We start from the raw sequence: 19,488 nt of genomic DNA on the forward strand, positions 1-19,488 counted from the left end.
AAAAAAAGAAAATAGCTCTAAATGAAACAAAATGATCAAAATATTTTCAAAAGGTACTATGCTTTCAAGGCACAACCTGCAGGTTCTTTTACATCTATATTAGGCGACATAACAGAGCTATAATCCCCATCAATACTGTTATAATGGGATGCAAGGGGGCGGGTGAGAACCACAACGGCATGCTTCTTTCAAACTGTTCGCCTCACGCAAACTTAAAGCACTGTGCTTGCGTCTGCTTGTCATTACTACCATCCAGGATCTGTCCTGCTAGTCTTACTTATGGGGATTATTTTGAGGGAGGAATTGCAAATAATGGGGAGCAAAGCTTTGACAGACTATGACTGGATGCTGGCAATAGTGGTCGACAAGTTGTCCACCATCTCCAGGTTCATTTCCTCTGCAGTAAAACGGAGATAATAATAACTCTCTGAGTTACTTGATATCCACTCAACAAGCTATTAAAAATTGAAGCCATGCGTGCCTTCTGGGGCCAAGCAGGTACACAAGTGAGTGAAGTGGGCTGCTTTTATGAAAACAGCAGAGTGGTTTAGGCACCACTAAAAAGTATTCACATCTAAATACTTTTAAGCAGTATTGTAGCCAAACAACAATCCTTCACTAGACAGATTTGCCCTGTTGATGACTTACAGGAATGTTCTAAGAGATTTCTACACTCCGGGCTGCTGAACAACTATTTGACCAAGGCTGAGCTGCACAGCATATTAGTACAAATACATCTCCTGCCCCATAGCCACTGTTTACCGTACTTCTGATGATCCCACAGGGCATCGTCAACTCATTCGCCAGCTCACTCTGTAAAGCAGGGTTTCTTTCCTGGACAGACAAACCAAAGACGCCATTCCTGACCCTTGTCACTGGGATTCACTTTTCACTTCCTTTTTTTTTTTCTGTCTTAGTCTTTTAGTCTGTTTTATTTGGTTTACTCATTGATTGGTTGGTGGGAAATAGGTTGAAGACTTTACTTCCTACCCTTAAGGGAATTCAGATGGGATACACAAGATAAAAATGTTGGTGAATGCTGATAGGTCTGATAGCCCTTGACACTACAAGAGACCATGGGTTCATAGAGAAACCATCTGTCTTCCTCACCACACAGACCAACTACCCTTCAGTTTGCCATCATGGCTGATGTTTTCACCCATGCATGGACAATACTGGCTTTTGATTTTCCACAGAAGGTCACTTATAAATTGGAACTGTCTTATCTGGAAAGTTATACTTAATATAATTTTAAAAAATAATTTCCCTAACAAGAAGCAGAGCCAAAGGACTGGCTCCAGACTAGTAACTTTAAAAAGACATAGAGAGAGGAAAGATAGGCTGACTTGGACAACATAATAGGATGTGTTATTTGTATTAACAGTCCATGTTAATAGGACATAATAGGTGGAAATACAATGATGCAAGTAGAAATGTTAAATTTTTGCACAGATTTCACCCTAACCCTAACATATACACATTGTATCAATGCTTGATCAAGATTTTTGATCATTGTATAAGCAATGTTAATACCTTATTACTTGTCTTATATTATCTTCTCACAATAGAAGAAAATCGCAAAGCACCTGATCACTATCTAAGGCATAACAACTTCCCCTGGACTTCTTTGGTTTATGTAACACAGCAGATGCTTAGTTACAAAGAATGGTGAGGATTTCGCTTCAAGCTTCTTTTAAGAAAATTATGTTTTACTAAACTACAACAAACTTTGATGTAAATCTTTATAGAATGATTTTTAAACCTCTCTTTGGATACAAGTGTCTCATAAATATTTTTCCCTGTCTTACACACACACACACACACACACACACACTCTAACATACACATATCATAATATGTATAATAAATATATAAATAAATATATGAATACATATAAAAGTTATAAGTGTACATACATATTTCAATTGGAGTTATTCTCATTTTGGTTTAAAACAATGGTTAAAATTGAGTAACACTGAAGGAAATTCCACTTTTCATATGGGAATCTTTGGTTTGTTAAGTTTTCCTTTAGTTGGCAGAAAATATTTGCAAACCATATATCTGATAAAGTTGGTTAATATCCCAATTATATAAGGGACTCATACAACTCAATAGCAAACAAACAAACAAAAACAACCCTATTAACAAATGGGTGAAGGACCAAAGGATATGAATAAATATTTTCCCAAAGAAGATACAAAAATGGCCAAAGATAATGAAAAGATGCTCAACATCACTAATCATCAGGGAAATGCAAACCAAAACCACAATGAGGTATCACCTCATACCTGTTAGGACAACTATCAACAAAAAGATATGAAATGTTGGCAAGGATGTAGAAAAAAGGGATCCTTAGTGCACTGCCGGTGGGAATGCAAATTGGTGCAGCCACTGTGGGAAAACAGTATGAGGGTTTCTCAGAAACCTAAAAATACAACTACCATATGATTCAGCAATACCTCTTCTGGGTATTTATCTGAAGGAAAAGAAATCAGTACCTCAAAGAGTTACCTGCACCCCCTTGTTCACTGCAGTATTATTCACAATAGCCAAGACATGCAAACAACCTAAGTGTCTGTCAACAAATGAATAAGGAAAATGTGGTATATATATGTACATATATATACAATGCAATAATATTCAGCCTTAAAAAAGGAGATCCTGCCATTTGCAACAACATAGATGAATCTGGAGAACATTTTGCTAAATGAAATAAGTAGGACACAGAAAGACAAATACTGCATGATATCACTTATATGTGGAACTTAAAAAATCAAATATACAGGAGCAGAGAGTAGAAAGGTGGGGGAAATGGGGAGATGCTGGTCTAAGGGTACAAAATTGCTGCTACGTAGGTTGACCATGTCTAGAGATCTAATGGGCAGCATGGTGAGTATAGTTAATACTGCAGAACTGAATCCAGGAAATGTGCTAAGAGAGTGGATTTCAGGCACCCTCATCACACACACACACACACTCATACACACACACACACACAAATGGTAATTCTGTGAGGTAACATGTTAATTAGCTTGACTACAGTAATCATTTCACTGCGTACATGTGTATCAAATCACCATGCTGTCCACCTTAAACACATGCAATTTTTATTTAAAAAACAAAATTTTAAGTTTTCCCCTACTCAAATTATTCTCAATTTCATCACCTGCTTCTCTATGAAAAATAGAGTATTAGCCATAATTTCTTTATATTGTATATATGAAATTAGAGATTTTCTGATTTTTAACCCCTTGTTACTCAAAACTATCTCATGAGAACCTTTGAGAAACTCTTTAATCACAGTTTTTTAACAGTATTTTTTTAATGAGCTTCTAAATTCTACCTCACATAATTCTCTTTTTTAAAAAAAAATTTCTTTGCTTTCACTCTTCAATAAAAAGCTACAATTTTCACTTTAATTATCTATTATAATAAAAGTACTCCAAAGACATAAACTCCAATGCCTTGTAGTCTATGTCTCATGGAATTTTGCCGCTTGGTTTCATTTAGTACAATCTCAAACATGGTTATTTTTCACATCACCTTTAAGCCCAAAGCCTAGTGTGTTTCTGAGCAGTTGCTTCCCTAAAATCTTTTGTTTCAGCTCCCGCTTTTCCCAGAGTGGACAAGCCCCAGGGATGTGAAAAGCTGTTATATCTGCAGCTTAAGCATTTTATTATCTCTTCTTGAGAGAAACTATATCTTTAAAAGCGGCACAGAGAAGGTGTCCCAAAGATACTTCATGAATACAGGTTTCTTCCATCTCAGGGCTGATGTCAGCTTAATGACCAATAGGTCTATTCAGATGCCTAGTAATTAAAATAAACTGACCTTTTAAGAGAAGTAGTACAAATTAAATGTGAACCTTGCTATTTTCTCTTATTTCACAACACAATGGGGAAACCAAGCTGGTTTTTAAAATGATCATATGAAATAGAGACCTTATATCACTAATATTTTATGGATAAAGAGACATGTGAGCCCACTTACAGCCACTTACAATCATAACAAATGATACATTCATCCTTCAAATTCAATTTTGGTTTTTATAGTTTGGGTTTTTTTTTTTTTTTTTGTCATGTGCATGAGTTTTTCTCTTTCATACTCCAGAGTTCTCATTTCTTAACTAAAGGAAAGGAAAAATAGCTATTTTAAGAGCAGCATGAATAACCAATAAGTCAATAAGAACAAGCATCAAATCATATGACTTTTCACTATCTCTTAAACAAAATATGCTTTTACTATGGTTTCAAAGCTAAGGAAGCAAGAATCTTTAGGCTTTTTTTCCTTTTACCTTTGAACTTGTAAAACAATGTTATGGAGTGAACATCATGACAAAGGGTGAACAAAGGAGCGCTTTTTTTTTTTCTTTCAGAACCTACCCAACTCAGAATGAATTCCACCACCTGCCACTGTGATGGAATGCACTTTTCTTCAAAGACATCAAGTTTATAGGCGTTGAAAAATCCTGAGGGCTATCGTATAGCCAACACAAAAACGTATGAAAAAAAGTCCTTTAAATACTTTTTGCTATTAACAAAGCCAGTCTCATGAATAAACAACAAGGTCCTACTGTATAGCATAGGAAACTAAATTCAATATCCTAGGATAAACCATAATGGAAAAGAATATAAAAAAGAATGTATATATGTGTATAACTGAGTCATTTTGCTGTACAGCAGAAATTAATACAACATTGTAAATCAACTATACTTCAATTAAATAAGTAAATAAATAAAATTAAATAAAAAAACAAAGCCAGTCTCAATAAACACATGTCAATTCATGAAATACACATTCCTTGAACACTTCAAAAGTACTCATAACTGTATTAAATTGTGTAAGATATAATGGTGCTCTAGATAAGATGGTTCCTACAAGAAGAAATCCAAGTGCAAGACCACAGAAAAATTTACCAGACAGACGTGCCAGACACATTACAAACAGGGTTCCGTGTAATTTTGAAAATACTTTTTTCATTGTACGTATAAATAACCTCATTTGACAGTTAAGGAAACAGATGTTTAGAGACATTATGTAACTTGTCCAAGAAAACTAAGATTATTACTTAGAAATTGTCTCAGTGTAGACTTCATCTGAAAACTCCTTGAAGGACTAAGAGGGTTATCTAGGGGGTAAAAATCTATATTTTTTTGAAGTCCTATATTTGAAAGGACATGGATTTACATGGTATTGCAAGTTTACATGAATTTTAGTAAACTGGACACACACATATCATATTTATCCATTCTATGTCATTACAGTTCATATATTATTTAAAAGAAATATTGCTATATTGGATTTCCCATATATTTATGAAATCATTGATGAATGAAGATAGATAACTTCAAACAAGTCAAAGGGATAATTACACACCAATAAATATTCTCAGTTATAAGTGCTTACCTTTAAAGAGTAACTGGGAAATGTATGTATGCTATGTCTCTGGTACCCTCGGTGTTTTTACAGGCCTTTGGAACATATACCCAGCCATGTTTGTTCTTTCTACTGATGTGACATCAAAGGCTCCCAGAGAGAAAGATAAAGCCCCTGGAATCTAAGACCCCTCTGAACCGTCCTGCTTCCTCAACACTCTGGCAGTAGAAAATAAGGTCCATGAGAAGCCTGAGGAGTTTATCATCTAGACGAAGACACACACTAATCACAAAAGCCCAAGAGATAAGGGGGTGTAAGATCTTTGCTCCCAGATGACGCTCAGAGGAGGTGGTGGTGTAAAGTGTGTAAATAGGATGAGGAGAGTCTACTGAGGACTTCTTGGGAAGGTGAATTCTGGAAGAAATCATTAACAGACTAACAGAGGTAAGAAGAGTGAGCATTTTATATATATTTTAACAAACTCTAAACATAGGGAATTGAAGGACAGGAGGAGGAGAACAAACAGGATGTCTGGACAAAAGGATTTCTGTGAAGTTAGAAGACATGGGTTAGCAAAAGTCACATCCAGATTATGGCAGAGAGCAATATAACTCTACCATTTTATTTTTTAATTTTTATTTTCTATTGGAGTATAGTTGATTAACAATGCTGTGTTAGTTTCAGGTATACAGCAAAGTGATTCAGTTATACATATACACGTATCTATTCTTTTTCAAATTCGTTTTCTTTAGATTTTTTGGGATGTGGACCATTTTTAAAGTCTTTATTGAATTTGTTACAACATTTCTTCTGTTCTATGTTTTGTTTTTTTTGGCCACGAGGCATGCGGGATCTTAGTTCCCTGACCAGGGATCAAACCTGCACCCCCTGCATTGGAAGGCAAAGTCTTAACCACTGGGCTGCCAGGGAAGTCCCCTCTTTTTCAAATTCTTTTCACATTTACGGTACCATTTTATTTTTAAACCATTTTAAACTCCACACAAATTATTTATATTTTTTTCCAATAAAATAATCTCTTCACATGCAAAAGAGATAGGGAGATAGGTTAGAGTATTAAATGATGTCAAATATACATTTATGCTTTAAAACAGCAATGTTGGGACTTCCCTGGCAGTCCAGTGGTTAAGACTTCACCTTCCAATGCAGGGGGTGCAGGTTCAATCCCTGGTCGGGGAGCTAAGAGCCCACATGCATCGTGTTCAAAAAACTAATACATAAAACAAAAGTAATATTGTAACAAATTCAATAAAGACTTTAAAAATGGTCCACATCAAAAAAAAAAAAAAAAAACCTTAAAGAAGAAAAAGCACTGTTACCTATTAAATTTAATGTTGGTGGAGAGCTTTACTTTTGCCTAATGTGTGTATTCACAGTGATTACAAGCAAATACTGAGTAAATATAGAGCCATAAGACACTCTTGAAGAAAAATGTGCAGTTGAATGACTCCCAGAACATGAGTAGATACTTTGTTTTACTTTTATCTCAAAGTCTTCTCAGAGTTAACTCAGCACCATCACATCATCATCATCTTCTTCATAAAAGAACCCTCTGAAATACTGAATATACTGAACCGAGAAAAACAGTTTCGAAAGGATTATCTTTGACAGGAGAAGTGTCTTTAGCTGCAGTTGTATGGCTGAGTTGGAGACAACACATGGCGACCATTTACCTTCAAAGTAAGTGTTCTTTCCTAACTCTGGCTATAAGACTATAAACGCTGGAGTTTTCTCAAAAGAGGCCCAGGATGAAACTTTCATGTAAAAGGTACCTACAGGACAATTCTGACTGAAGTTATCAAACTTCCTACACAAACTAACTGTTTCTGAAATGAAAACAAAACTCAGTATCAATACCAAAGGAAGCAAATATATGTTTATATATTGATCACCTGCGCCTAGCTGCAAAATTAATACTGTACCAGATTAGAGAAAAATTCACAAAAGAAGTTCAGGGAAAAAATCACACACTTCATACCGCAAAGGGAAATGGGAAATTTAGTTGTCTAAACAGAACTGTTTTCATCTTTTTTTTTTGGTAACGTAATTCCAGTATTTGAAAATTAAATAAATGTGTTTTTCAAGTCTCGTTGCCTCTTGGGCTCCTTGCTCTAGAGGCTGTGAGCCCAGCCGGGGGAGGAGCCTATTCCTCTCAAAATGTAATTCCTCAGACTCATAAATTTCACAGAATTTTTATTTTAGTTTTCACTGATTTGGGGAAATAACAGGTATTGAAAAGAGGCTTTTCATGGTGTTTAGTTTCTTCCTTTACTTGCTTAGTTTCCTTGTGGACTAGGCCCGGGTAGGTATGCTATTTTCTGGAAACCAAATGGTTCTACTTACACACACATTCTGCCTGGGTGCATGTCAGTGTCACTTACTAGGATTGGTCTGTAGGTAGGGGCTACTGCATACCCTGCAAAGACTACAGAAAAATATGACAAAATAGAGTATCCATCCCTCCCTCCAGGTTCATGGGATTTAATACAGAAATCCACACTTTCCTCACTTGCTATTTAAATACTCCCAGTTAGTGACTAAAGGAGAAAATTAAATAATAAATAAAATGGATTAATTCCAAATTTGTCCAAGTGTACCGCCTCCTACTTAGTTACCCAGAAATACTTTAAAAAAGCATATAACAGGGCCATGAATCTAGAACTGCTAAATGGATTCATTCACACCCCTCCATGAAACAATCTAGGTGGGTTCTATCCCTCTCTATAAAAATGAATCTAGTATGCAGAATTATTTCTCTTAAAGAAGAATAACAATTTATGGTTTCATTTAATAAAGAATTAATGATACCCTACATGGATGATCTCAGAACTTTTGGATCCTTGTCTTCAACTTTGATTTTAGGGGTCCAATGAAATGGTAAGGGCAACATAATCTTCCATAAATATAATTCAAGCAGCCTGTGACAACAAAGGCAAGAAGGGAGTATTTCAAGATCTTAGAAGTCGGTATGCTTGGCACACTCTAATGGCTCTTATATCCTTTGGCTGTTAAGCATGGAAACTTTCTATGGAATATCCATTACTCATTCCCTCTGCTCTAAACTCATAGCCTGTCAGAAAAAAATGGCTGGTGGGGGTGGGGGGTGGTACAGAGGAAGCCAAACTTAAAAAGCAGGAAAAGGCAGAGACAAGTCAATTCATTGAAGATTTACACCTTGTTTTCAATGGCTTCTTTCATTTCATTTCCCCTGACTTTTTAAAATTAGCAAATATACTGGACCCAGGAGGAAAACACATGGGGAAAAACAAAACAACAAAAACAAAGCAGTGCAAATCTCTGTGACTTGTACAATAGCTCTTACTGGGTCCTGGTGTTTGAGTGGCTGAATGAACTGCGGTCTGTTTTTCATTACTCTCCATCTGGAGCTGCGGCCTGCTTTGTTCAGCAATTTCTGGTCATTTGGGCCTGCTGGTGACTGTTTTGTTTTATGTTGCCATATTATACAGAATGAAAGCTGCCGCAGCCACCACCCAAGAAAGAACAATCCTGAAAACGAGAGGTTATGTTGAAAGAGCTCCCCACGACCCCTTCCGGAATAGAGAGTGAGTGTGTTTATCCGGGCCTGCCTACCGTACAGACTTAGAGGCCTGCGGGTGGGGTGGGGTGCAGGAGGGAACAAAAGCCTTTCCTTCAGATGCTAAGACCCAGGAAGCGTCCAGAGCTGGGTTAATTCTGACGCCTTTTCTTTTCACCTCTAAGAGACTAGTGCATGTACTTTCTCATACCTCACTTGCAACAGCTCATGAAAAACTGAACTCATATCATGTCTTTAAAAACAAAATCAAGGGCTTCCCTGGTGGCGCAGTGGTTGAGCATCTGCCTGCCAATGCAGGGGACACGGGTTCCAGCCCTGGTCTGGGAAGATCCCACATGCCGCGGAGCAACTAGGCCCGTGAGCCACAACTACTGAGCCTGCGCGTCTGGAGCCTGTGCTCCGCAACAAGAGAGGCCGCAATAGTGAGAGGCCCACGCACCGCGATGAAGTGTGGCCCCCGCTTGCCGCAACTAGAGAAAGCCCTCGCACAGACACGAAGACCCAACGCAGCCAAAAAAATAAAGTAAATAAATAAATAAGTCAGGAGCTCTTAAAAAAAAAAAATCAATAAATCCTCTCTTCATAATATTTGGTTTTAATTGCATAGCCTTAGTCCAGAGGCCACACTGCAAATGATTCAAAAGCAAGTGTCTCCAAGAAGACCGAATCCAATTTTCATTCTTTAATGACAGGCTCAATGCCCTTAGTGATTTTGTTTAAAAAAGCCACCTCAGACACCCTTTCCATTTCCCTCCTTAAGAAAGCAATGGTCAAGAAGAACTCTCTTCTACCTTTTCGTTAAAGAAGCAAAGGGTAACATTATCTCTTAATTCATTGCTATTTTCAGCTAACATTAATTTACAAAAACAAAGAAACACAGGCAGGTGCTACTAAGGTTTAACAGAAAGAACAACCAAAATATAAACATAATTGAAACCACTTTAGTTTTTCCAAGAGCTGTTTTTGCCTTTTTTTTTTTTTTTTTTCTAGAAAAGACAATATAACAAGTTTGGAGAAATGTAAAGTTAATAATAATCTATCACCTTAACACAAAGATTTTCTCTGCTTAATATTGCCATTTTATACAGTCAGCACGAGGTATTGTTGAGCATTACCTATGTATTAACTCATTTAATTATCAAGTCAGGCCCTATTATTATTATCATTTTATAGATGGGGAAACTGAGGCACCCAGCAACGTTAAGGGATTGACCACAGGTCACACATCTATGAAGTGGAAAGGCAGTGTTTGCACCAAGCATCCTGGCCACCCACAGACATAACCATGAGCACTACTGACTGTCAAATATTTCCATAGCTCCATGTTTATGGTACACATGATTTTATATTCTTCCAGACTCACTGAACTTCCTCTAATAAACAATTCCATGGTTTGTCGTAGTTTAGTCCTCTCGACTATCATGGTAATGGCTGTATAACAGTGGTACCCATAAAGAGAATAAAGTGGTGCTAAGCGTGAGCATATAAAACACTTTAAAAATATGTCTAAATAAAATCTCTCAGTAGAATTAGTAGCATCATAGTACATTCCCGATTGCTCTTTTCATATTGACTTTTTTTCCTTTTTTACATTTTGATATTTATTAACAAAAATGGTCCAGAAGAGTCCTGGGTCAACATTACAGTGATAAGCGTTAAAATAAAAGCTGTTCTTAGTCGTACTGTTTCTAGGGGACTGTAAGCAGTCCAGAAAGCTGTTTTATCTCCTGAAACGGGGCTTAAATCACACCATTCAAGCGTTAGATTTCAAAAGAAATGCTTCCTCTTCTCTTTTGTCAAAGCAAAATATACCAGAGGTCTTTGTTTTTACCTGCAAGGCTGCCTTCCCGAGAAGCACATGCACGTGTGGATGGATGAAGGGGGGTCGGGTGGAGGGAGAAGGCAGGCAAAAAAGAAAAAGATAAAATCGTAAAGTAGGAAATAAAAGCTAGTGAGGAAGACAGGCTACCAACTGCCCAGGAATCGTTCACTGAAGTAACTCCTCTAGTCCCTCCAGATCCATTTCCAGAGAGGAGTTGAGTGATGCCAGAGCAGATGACGCATCCTTGCTTCTCTGGACACTCGGTTTGCGTTGGGGCGTTTCTGGTTGGATGGATTCCTTCTTGATGTCTTTACCTCCACTGAGGATCTGCTGGCTCTCAAAAAAGAACTGGTTTGGATGACTCAAAGAAAAGCCACAATCATCTACATTATGTGTCATCTTGAAGAACTTCTGAGAGGCTACCTGGTAATGTGTCCCTTTTACTAAATCCAACATCTGGTTGATCCCTGAGGGAGGGATCTTGTACGCTTGCAGCTTCTGCCTCATCAGTTCAGGATCGCTGTGCCAGAAAGGGCACCCATGATAATCCCCTTGGCTTGGTGGATTGGTTAGGATAATCTTCAGGCAACTGTAAAGTGTGTAGTCTGTCCTCTTGCCTTCCTTTCCAAAGCTATGACAGATATTGTAAGAGTAGCCTTTATCAAACTTATCTGGATCCATCTTTCCTCTGATAAATGTCTGCTTCCAGAACTGCCATGCCTGTTCCTAGGCCAATGTCCTTCAGGAAGAGGCCGTACTGCATGCGGCCCCCATGACGAAGATGGTGATTTTCCCGCAGGGCTTTATGTAGCTGATCTATGCAAGGCGGGAAGGATTTGATAGAAAGCGAATCGATCTGATTTAAAGAAACCTTCCCAACATTTGTCTGTGTACTATAGTCTTGACCAGTGTACGAATGACTGAGGTGGTTGAGCAGAGGCTGGAGTCTCTCATCCGACTGCACAGCAGGCAAGGACCTGGCTGTTAAAGCCAAAACCTTGGACAGTTTGGTTCTAAATTCATTCAGGATGATCGCCACAATGTCCTTGAGTTGTACATAAGCAAAGCCATTTTCCAAATAGACTTTCCTTCCTCGGAACAAATCCAGAGCATCAGCAAAAGGGCTCTTATAAACTGACTCCAACTGAACCCCACCTAAACTGTGTGATGAAGCCATAATATCCTGTTCTCAGAGAGTCTTCTCTTCATCACTTATAGCCTCAAACTGCAAACGGCTATCCTTTAAGAAACTGAATTTTGTCCTTGGGTAAAATACTGAATTGAAATAGAAGGCGATTCATTTCTTGTTGAATTAACCAGCGCCTAAGCTCTTCAGATTGGCAGTAAGCAAGGTGTAAAATAAAGTGAGAAACGTGATCTCTTCTTCGGGGTTCATATTCATCTTCCAAGGTTTCTCTGTAGGAAAACTTAAGCTTCCGAAGCTCAGCCTCCAGCTTACTCTGGTACTGCTCGGTTCCTTTCACATAGCTCACACCAAGATTCTTAACTGCGTTTAGCAATTTAACTCTATCGATAGCCAAGTTTTCAAATTCTATCAAAGATATGTTTCCAGAAGGCGGCTGCAAGTAAAACAGAAGGCTATGTGGGTAGCAAGCATTCCTCTGGTCATCTGCCAACCTCAGTTTCCTCCGATTTCCTCCAAGAAACTGCATCTTGTTACCTCCAGCCACACCAGACGTGAAAACACACAAACCCCGGCAAGCGTTTTCCCCGGAGGGGGCGGGAGAGTTCGTACAGGACCCCATATTGACTTTTAAAAGGCTTTACCAAATTAGCATGGTCCTAATGAAGAAGCGGTGAATTAGTTTCACAGTAACCAGCCTTGGAAGGCCCACATGTTACGTTTGCATCCTGAGTGGATATAAACTATCACTGCAAGTTGCTTCCATTTGCATGTTTCCAATCATTAACTGATTTATCCTGGGGACACTGGGCCTTTGTAGCCCTCCCAAGTGTGTTTTTCCCCCTACCATCCCTTCTCCCACTGGACGTGTAAGTGGGGAGTCCTCCTTGCTCCTAACTCCATATGGCTTCCCTCCTACCTAAAATCTCCAATGTAAATCTCACCTCACAACATTTTATAACCAATGCACCTTCATTTTCACCATGGTCTACAGACTCCTGGTATCATTCCTCCTATTTCCCCACAAATACCTTCTGCATCAGTCCATTTTTCCAATACTACTCCTGCTCCAATTCTTGGCTATTTAAATCAATACTTCAATGCTGCTGTGGTGCCTGGTCCCATCAGCTCCTTGAATTCACAGTGACCTTCTTTCCAACCTCAGCAACTTGCTCACACACTCATCAATGACTATAAACAACTTTCCATAAATGGAATTGCTCTCTCTTCCCAATTGTATGGAGTTTCTACCTGTAACTATTTCAGGGGCCGTTTATCTGAAGAAAATAATAATGATAATAATACTCTAAATAGGACTTAAAGTATCATTAAAGTAGTATTTTTCCCCAGACGTGGAAGTGGCAGTAGTACCTCTCTGACCACGAGGGCTTACTTTTAGGGTACCCGCCCCACATGCTTGGTGAAAGATGTGATTCAGTTGCCACTGCCATCCACAGGCTCCAAACGCTGAGGCCAGAACATGCCACTCGAGGCTTTTACTAGTGTGAAATGACCATGTGATCACCTGCCTCTTTGACATGAGCCTCAAGGCAAAAGGTCTAACAGCCCTCTGCCCTCCCATAAAATCATCCTTAACTGCCCTTCCTTCAATGATGTCCCGAGGGGGTTCTATGGTCCCTCCCTCCCTTTATTTCTCCTTATCTTTCTTCCTTCCTTCCCTCCCTCCACTTTCTCCTTCCAAATTTATCAGTGCTTATTATGTTTGAGACCAGTAGCCTCCAAACTACTTTTTACATCCATATTATTATGAATAAAAATATCTTAGAGCAGCAAACTCAATATTTATACATTTATGTGTTTAAAACGTGAGCATTTATAAAACTATACCAACAGGTATGTTATAAAACACGCACATAAAACACACAGAAACTTGACATCAAAACAGAGATATGTTCTAATATTTTCTTCGAGTATTTCCAATAGACAGTCAAGCATTCCCCTGCAACTCTCTTCTCTGAAGATACATTTTCTGGATTACACAGGTCCTGTCTTCACTGAGTCTAAAGGTTTCTTTGGAGAGAGAGAGGAAATTAAATAAGCAGTTACAAGAAGATGTGGACAGGAGTGTTAGGGGTTGAGGTAAGTATACCCATCACATCTGTCCAGATCAGCACCCCACTGTTAAGAGATAATTGCTTATGGAAACTCTGACAATCCGTTTCAGCTTCATCCCCTTCCTCTTCAAACCTTATGATTATAGTCTAAGAGTACAGCTTTTCCAGGTTAGCAATGGACCCTTTTGGTTTCACCAGTGTTGTACAGTGACAAGAGGTACTTGCATTCCCGAGCAAACCTTTGCCTAGTGGAGGGTCCTTCCATATGGACCACTCCAAGGATCAGGAAGGTCATGGGATCCACTGAGGTTCACAGGGCTTGCTTGTCTGTGAAGCATCTGCCTTTGTGACTGGGGCTCAATCAATATTACTGACTGCCTGAGTTGGGTGCCTCAATTGTCTCTGGTTGCTCCTGTAGATATTTTTACCCCAAACTTTGGGAATCGGTCAGGCGTGTCTGGAAGTGATAAAATTAATAGTCTAAAGCTTCTCACACACCACATGCTTCCCACGGGCTGAGAGTGAAGAATATCTCACAGTCATGGCCCAATGTTGTTCGTATATGTCCTCCAAGGTTCAGTTTTCAGCTGCCTACCCTAATGGACCCCACTCCGCCACCTCCCCTACAAGTTATCCTTAGTGTTATTATCTGCTCCCTTGGTTATGGTCACCATCGTAGCTCTGAGCTTTCTTGTAGCTCCGCCTTGACCTCGCCCACAGGGATGCTACACCAGGCCCTCTAGCTCAGGATGTCCGATACATAACTCACCACCTCTCCCCAAAACCCACTACTACTACTTCTGGACTTCCTACTTCAGTCAATGACACAGCCCTCTTCCCCAACAATGACACCATGTTGATGTGGGTTTCATTGCCCGCGTCCTTTCACCTTTATAGGAAATATCTAATTCTACCTTTGAAAACTCACGTGACCCCCTTTCCATTTTTCTAACAGTGCCTGAGGGACTTTCCTCATTTTCCTTTTGATCTATGGATTTCAAACGTGCATTGCTTTTTTTCTGCCTCCAGTTTCTTCCCCCTTGTAACTCAGTTTCACCCACTTTGGCAAAATAACTTTTCTAAAACACAGGTAGAATCATATCGTTTCTGCTCAAAAAAACATATAAGGGTTGTGTACAGAATTAAGTTCAAAATATCCAGGATAACTTTATAAATGCCTCCCAAATCTTGGCCCCTTCCTTCTTTCTACCGATCTCCTTACCTGGGCATTTTTTCTATTCGAGTTATATGGGTCTGCTCAATTACATTCTGAAATTCTTTCTCCTGAACACCAACCTTTCCCAAGCCCATCCATTCTGCCTTGCCTTTACAAACTTCATTCCCCAAAAGGGAATCTCCATACTCTCCTCCCATAGTATTTTGTGGATCCCTGTATTATAGACATCACTGTTACACTCTCACATATATTAGGCTGATATACTGATCCTAACACATATATTAAGATTAGTTTCTTGGTTTTCTTGGTGGTTTCCTTTTCAACTAGAAATTGAACTATTAGATGAGAGAAATGATGTCTTATTAATTTTTGTCTTGTAGTAGCTAAACACCTGGGGCATTTGTGAGTTTATAGGACACAAGGAATGTTGCTTTTTTCTTTAATTGCTGAATTGAATCTGACCATTACCCAATTAAGCCAGGATATACTCTCAGTGTATAAATGTTCCGAAAACGTGTACACATTATATTTGTACATGAAATAGGGGCAGTGTTTAGAATGATCTTGGCTCTACCATATTTCTTGATGTTGGTATTATAAAAATGACTGGATTAGAGAAACAACAAATAACACATGTTACAAAAAGCATTTCAATTTTCCAGTATGAACTCAGTCATGCAAGAGAGCCCATATAGATTTCACAAATAAATGAATGCAGCCCTTAAAAGAGTACTGGATTCCCAGACATGAAAAAAACATGAGCCACAGATATAGTCAAATAACTTCAGAAATATTTCCAGGAAAAAAAAAGAAGCCTTGATAAGATACAAATTCTGAGATCGTGTGAGATGCTTATAGCTGAAACTGGGACACAATGGGCCCATCAGTAAATTCATTCCTAGTCAACCAATGTAGCTAAAGATTTAAACAACAGACAAATGAAAACGTGTTTTGCATGGGAAAGTTTTCCCCAGAGTTCCTCATTTTTATATAGGAAATCAATTTGCATCACTGATGATATCATTCAAATCAGACAACCCAAAGTTGTTAGGAGGTAATTTAGTCTTATGCTGAAGCAATTTGATACTTGTTCTGATTTGTGATTTTCATTTTGTTTGTTAATGAAAAAAAATTAATGAGCAATGTTACTAGAAATACAACTCATCCAAGCCTCGGCATGCTTAAAAAGGTTGCCATATACTGTACATTGGGATCGTTGTGCAGCTGGTGCCTGGGCCCCGCCTAGGAGGAGCCATCAGTGGAACACACGGGCGCAAGCTCAGGTATCAAGGCCCTGACACATACCTTTGCATTGATTTGTGTTTTTGTCAAGGATTGCCTTTGTGGATACGATTTTTCCATACCTGAAAGAGAGAGAGAGAGAGGAAAAAAAAAAAGAATCCATGTTATTGTAGCCCAATGAAGATACTTAAAACACCGTAATAAACATCGGTGCACACACAATTGAGCAGGAATAAACCAAGAAAACAAGCTCTGAATCCCCATTTCACAGCTGGATGACCTCTTTTCACCAGCTCCTCTTTATAACTAGAGAATGGGCTTCCTTCCCTACATAATTACTGGGTTGAGCCTTCGAAAATAAACCCATCAGGCTGTCATAGGTGGCTAAGAGGGGATTGTGTGTGATTGTGATCAAAGTAAATCACACTCTGTGGATTCTTGGAAAAATGCATAGGCCTTGGAGCCAGGCTGATCAGGGCCTGCGTCTAGCTCGGGCGCTTACCTAGCGCTGTAACTCTGAGCAGTTCAGCATGACTTATCTAAGCCCATTTTCTCATTTGTAAAAATGAGAATTGGAACAATCACTTTTCATGATATGGGAGAGGGTTAAATTGAAATGTTGCGATTTCCTAGCAGGTTGTAGGATAAATAGGACTTTTTTTTTTTGCTACTAAAAAGGTATTAGTTATACTGTAAGTTAATTGAGGATAAGGGCTGAGTTTTGTACTCTCCATGCCTAACACCACCAGTAACAGAAGCTAAATAAAGGTTTGCTGTAAATAATCAATGATGTAGGTTATCCATGGTGCTTCCTCTACAATAAAATTTCTACCATAATATAGCTATATATTTACATCATAAATGTTTTAATTATTTTATCATCTCTTGCAGAAGACCTAGTCTAGGTTTTTTTTTCAGAGATTGGTAATATGGGGAATGAAATAATCTTGTTGAGCCTATTTATGAGGTATAAATGATAGGACTGAAGAAGATAAGTCCTAAGACCCTGTCCTTCTTTAGGATTCCATGAAGGATGCTTCTAGATCAACATAAGAACATGGAGAAGTTATAATGCAAATTTAAATACCAACTTTATTAACGACTCATCTTATGTTCAAGATTTCAGCTATGGTCACAAAATATTTGGCAAGTTTTCCTTTAATTCTATGTTCCTAAGGAAGTATAAGAACATAGGATAAATACTAAACATTCTGAGAATTAATGAACTAGGTTCCCTACCACCAATGTTTCTTTTCCATTTGTAATCACCTTTTACTATACCATTAATTCTTTGGAGCATTAAATTCTTGGAGTGGTCATTTATTAAAATTCTAGTGTTGAAAATAGCACAGTACTAGAAATGCCTTTGCCTCTCTTTTTTCCCCAATGGAATTGCTATCATTATACTAATATCACCTACAGCCTTGAAAATCATTCCAATAGGAGCTGAGCTATTGCTAGGTCACAACAGAAACAATTGTATGAGATCAGTGGAAGGAGTCTGAGATGATTTCCCACCTATAAGCTCCACCCTTCTTAAGTCAGCCAGAACTGGGCTGGAGCTGTCCAAAGCTGAACTGGGCAGATTTCACCAGCATAAACCTGACGCTTCAGCTACTTGCATCTTTAGTACCCCTGCCCTTCCTGCACCATTACAATGATAACCCTATAGTAAACAAAATCGAAGAGAGCTAGGGTTGAAAGTGTCTCTTACTATTTTGCAGATGAAGAAAGTATGTTCTAAAAGATCAGTAACTTGATCAAAATCACATAATTTGTGAAACTTCCAATAGGGACTTGAATATGGGATTTTTGAGTTTGGTGCAGTGCTTAACTAATATAGCATGCAGCCTCTAAAATAGAAAAGCTACATATATCAAGTCGTCTTGTTCAATCAACCTTCACGTCTTTGGGGATCCACGTATTTGATCTCCAGGGCAATGCAATGTAGTCATTAAAAGAATATATTGTGGCAATAAACTTCCATGGCTCAAATCTCAGTTCAGCCAGGGTATACTTGATTAACTAAGTCTTATGTGCTCATTGCATCATTTCACCATCTATAATGATATAAATCTATTTTTATATTGATTTAGATGATATTTATTTAAAATTGTGTACATCTACTTGTAAACCTATAAAATGATGATAACAGTCTCTACCTCATAAGGTTGTGGGGTTCACCTAGAGTGCTGATAACACTGGCTGGCATAGAGAAAGTGCTCATTTAATATTAGCTTTTCTTACAATCACTTTCTTGCTGTTATCTGCTACATAAAACTGTCTCCAGTCCTTGGCATTCTCTGAGGTAGATAAGAAGTGGAAGGGGGTTAAGGTTCTGTCCCAAATCCCAGCTTAAAACACTACTACTTAGACTGTCAAAATCTTCCACTAAGAAACTTGGCAGGTAACGTTATTTGCTAAAAGGATAATTTGCATTTATAATTTATATTGTTATTTTTAATGTTTGGGATTTTATTAACTATATTCTCACTGTACTTAATCATACAATTACCCATAGGTTCAAATATTTTCATGGTTTATTTAGTATGACAAACTGTCTGTTGCCTCATTTTTTTTTTAACTTGTAGATTTTTATTGAGCAGAGATGCAAATAATTTCTGTCCAGTGGAAAAGATAACTCTAAAGTTACAGCTTATTGCCATGTTCAACATTAATTAGTTTTGTATCTAAACCGACATTCTTATCCTAATGTTCCTTTATAAGTTGCCTATAGATATCTAGCTTTTCAAGTGCTCTTTGAACTGGTTTTAACACCTTGTATATACAAGCCCACTCTCCCCAAAATTCTTCCTCCTTCCACCTTCCCCAAGCCGCAAGACATACATACAGCCTCTCTTTAGAGCTCTATTTCAAACTCATCCCAAGAGTTTCTCTTTTAGGAAAATAACCAGTACAATAATATATTTGAACAGTGTGTTCAGTAGACAATGTTTAAAGGTACCTATAACCGTACCCATTAACTACGGTGATGTTTGCTAGGTTTGGACTATTCAGGCAAGAAAACATTTGCAAAATTATATGGATCTTAGAGAAGAAAACAAAAAGGGAGAAAAA

At 38.2% G+C, this 19,488-nt stretch overlaps 1 protein-coding gene and 1 pseudogene across 10 annotated transcripts in view; both read right to left on the reverse strand.

The window, feature by feature from the left end:
• RBMS3 (RNA binding motif single stranded interacting protein 3) overlaps positions 1–19,488 on the reverse strand; it is a 705,499-nt gene that overhangs the window by 459,850 nt on the left and 226,161 nt on the right. For all 10 annotated transcript variants that reach the window (XM_068558019.1, XM_068558022.1, XM_068558021.1 and 7 more), the window contains exon 3: positions 16,474–16,532. In XM_068558019.1, coding sequence (XP_068414120.1) covers positions 16,474–16,532 — 59 coding nt within the window. The remainder of the gene's footprint in view (positions 1–16,473; positions 16,533–19,488) is intronic.
• Positions 10,934–12,500, reverse strand: LOC137773780 (DNA primase large subunit pseudogene; annotated as a pseudogene).

This window comes from Eschrichtius robustus, chromosome 12 (genome assembly GCF_028021215.1).
Source record: "Eschrichtius robustus isolate mEscRob2 chromosome 12, mEscRob2.pri, whole genome shotgun sequence".
In the NCBI taxonomy this organism is placed as follows: domain Eukaryota; kingdom Metazoa; phylum Chordata; class Mammalia; order Artiodactyla; family Eschrichtiidae; genus Eschrichtius; species Eschrichtius robustus.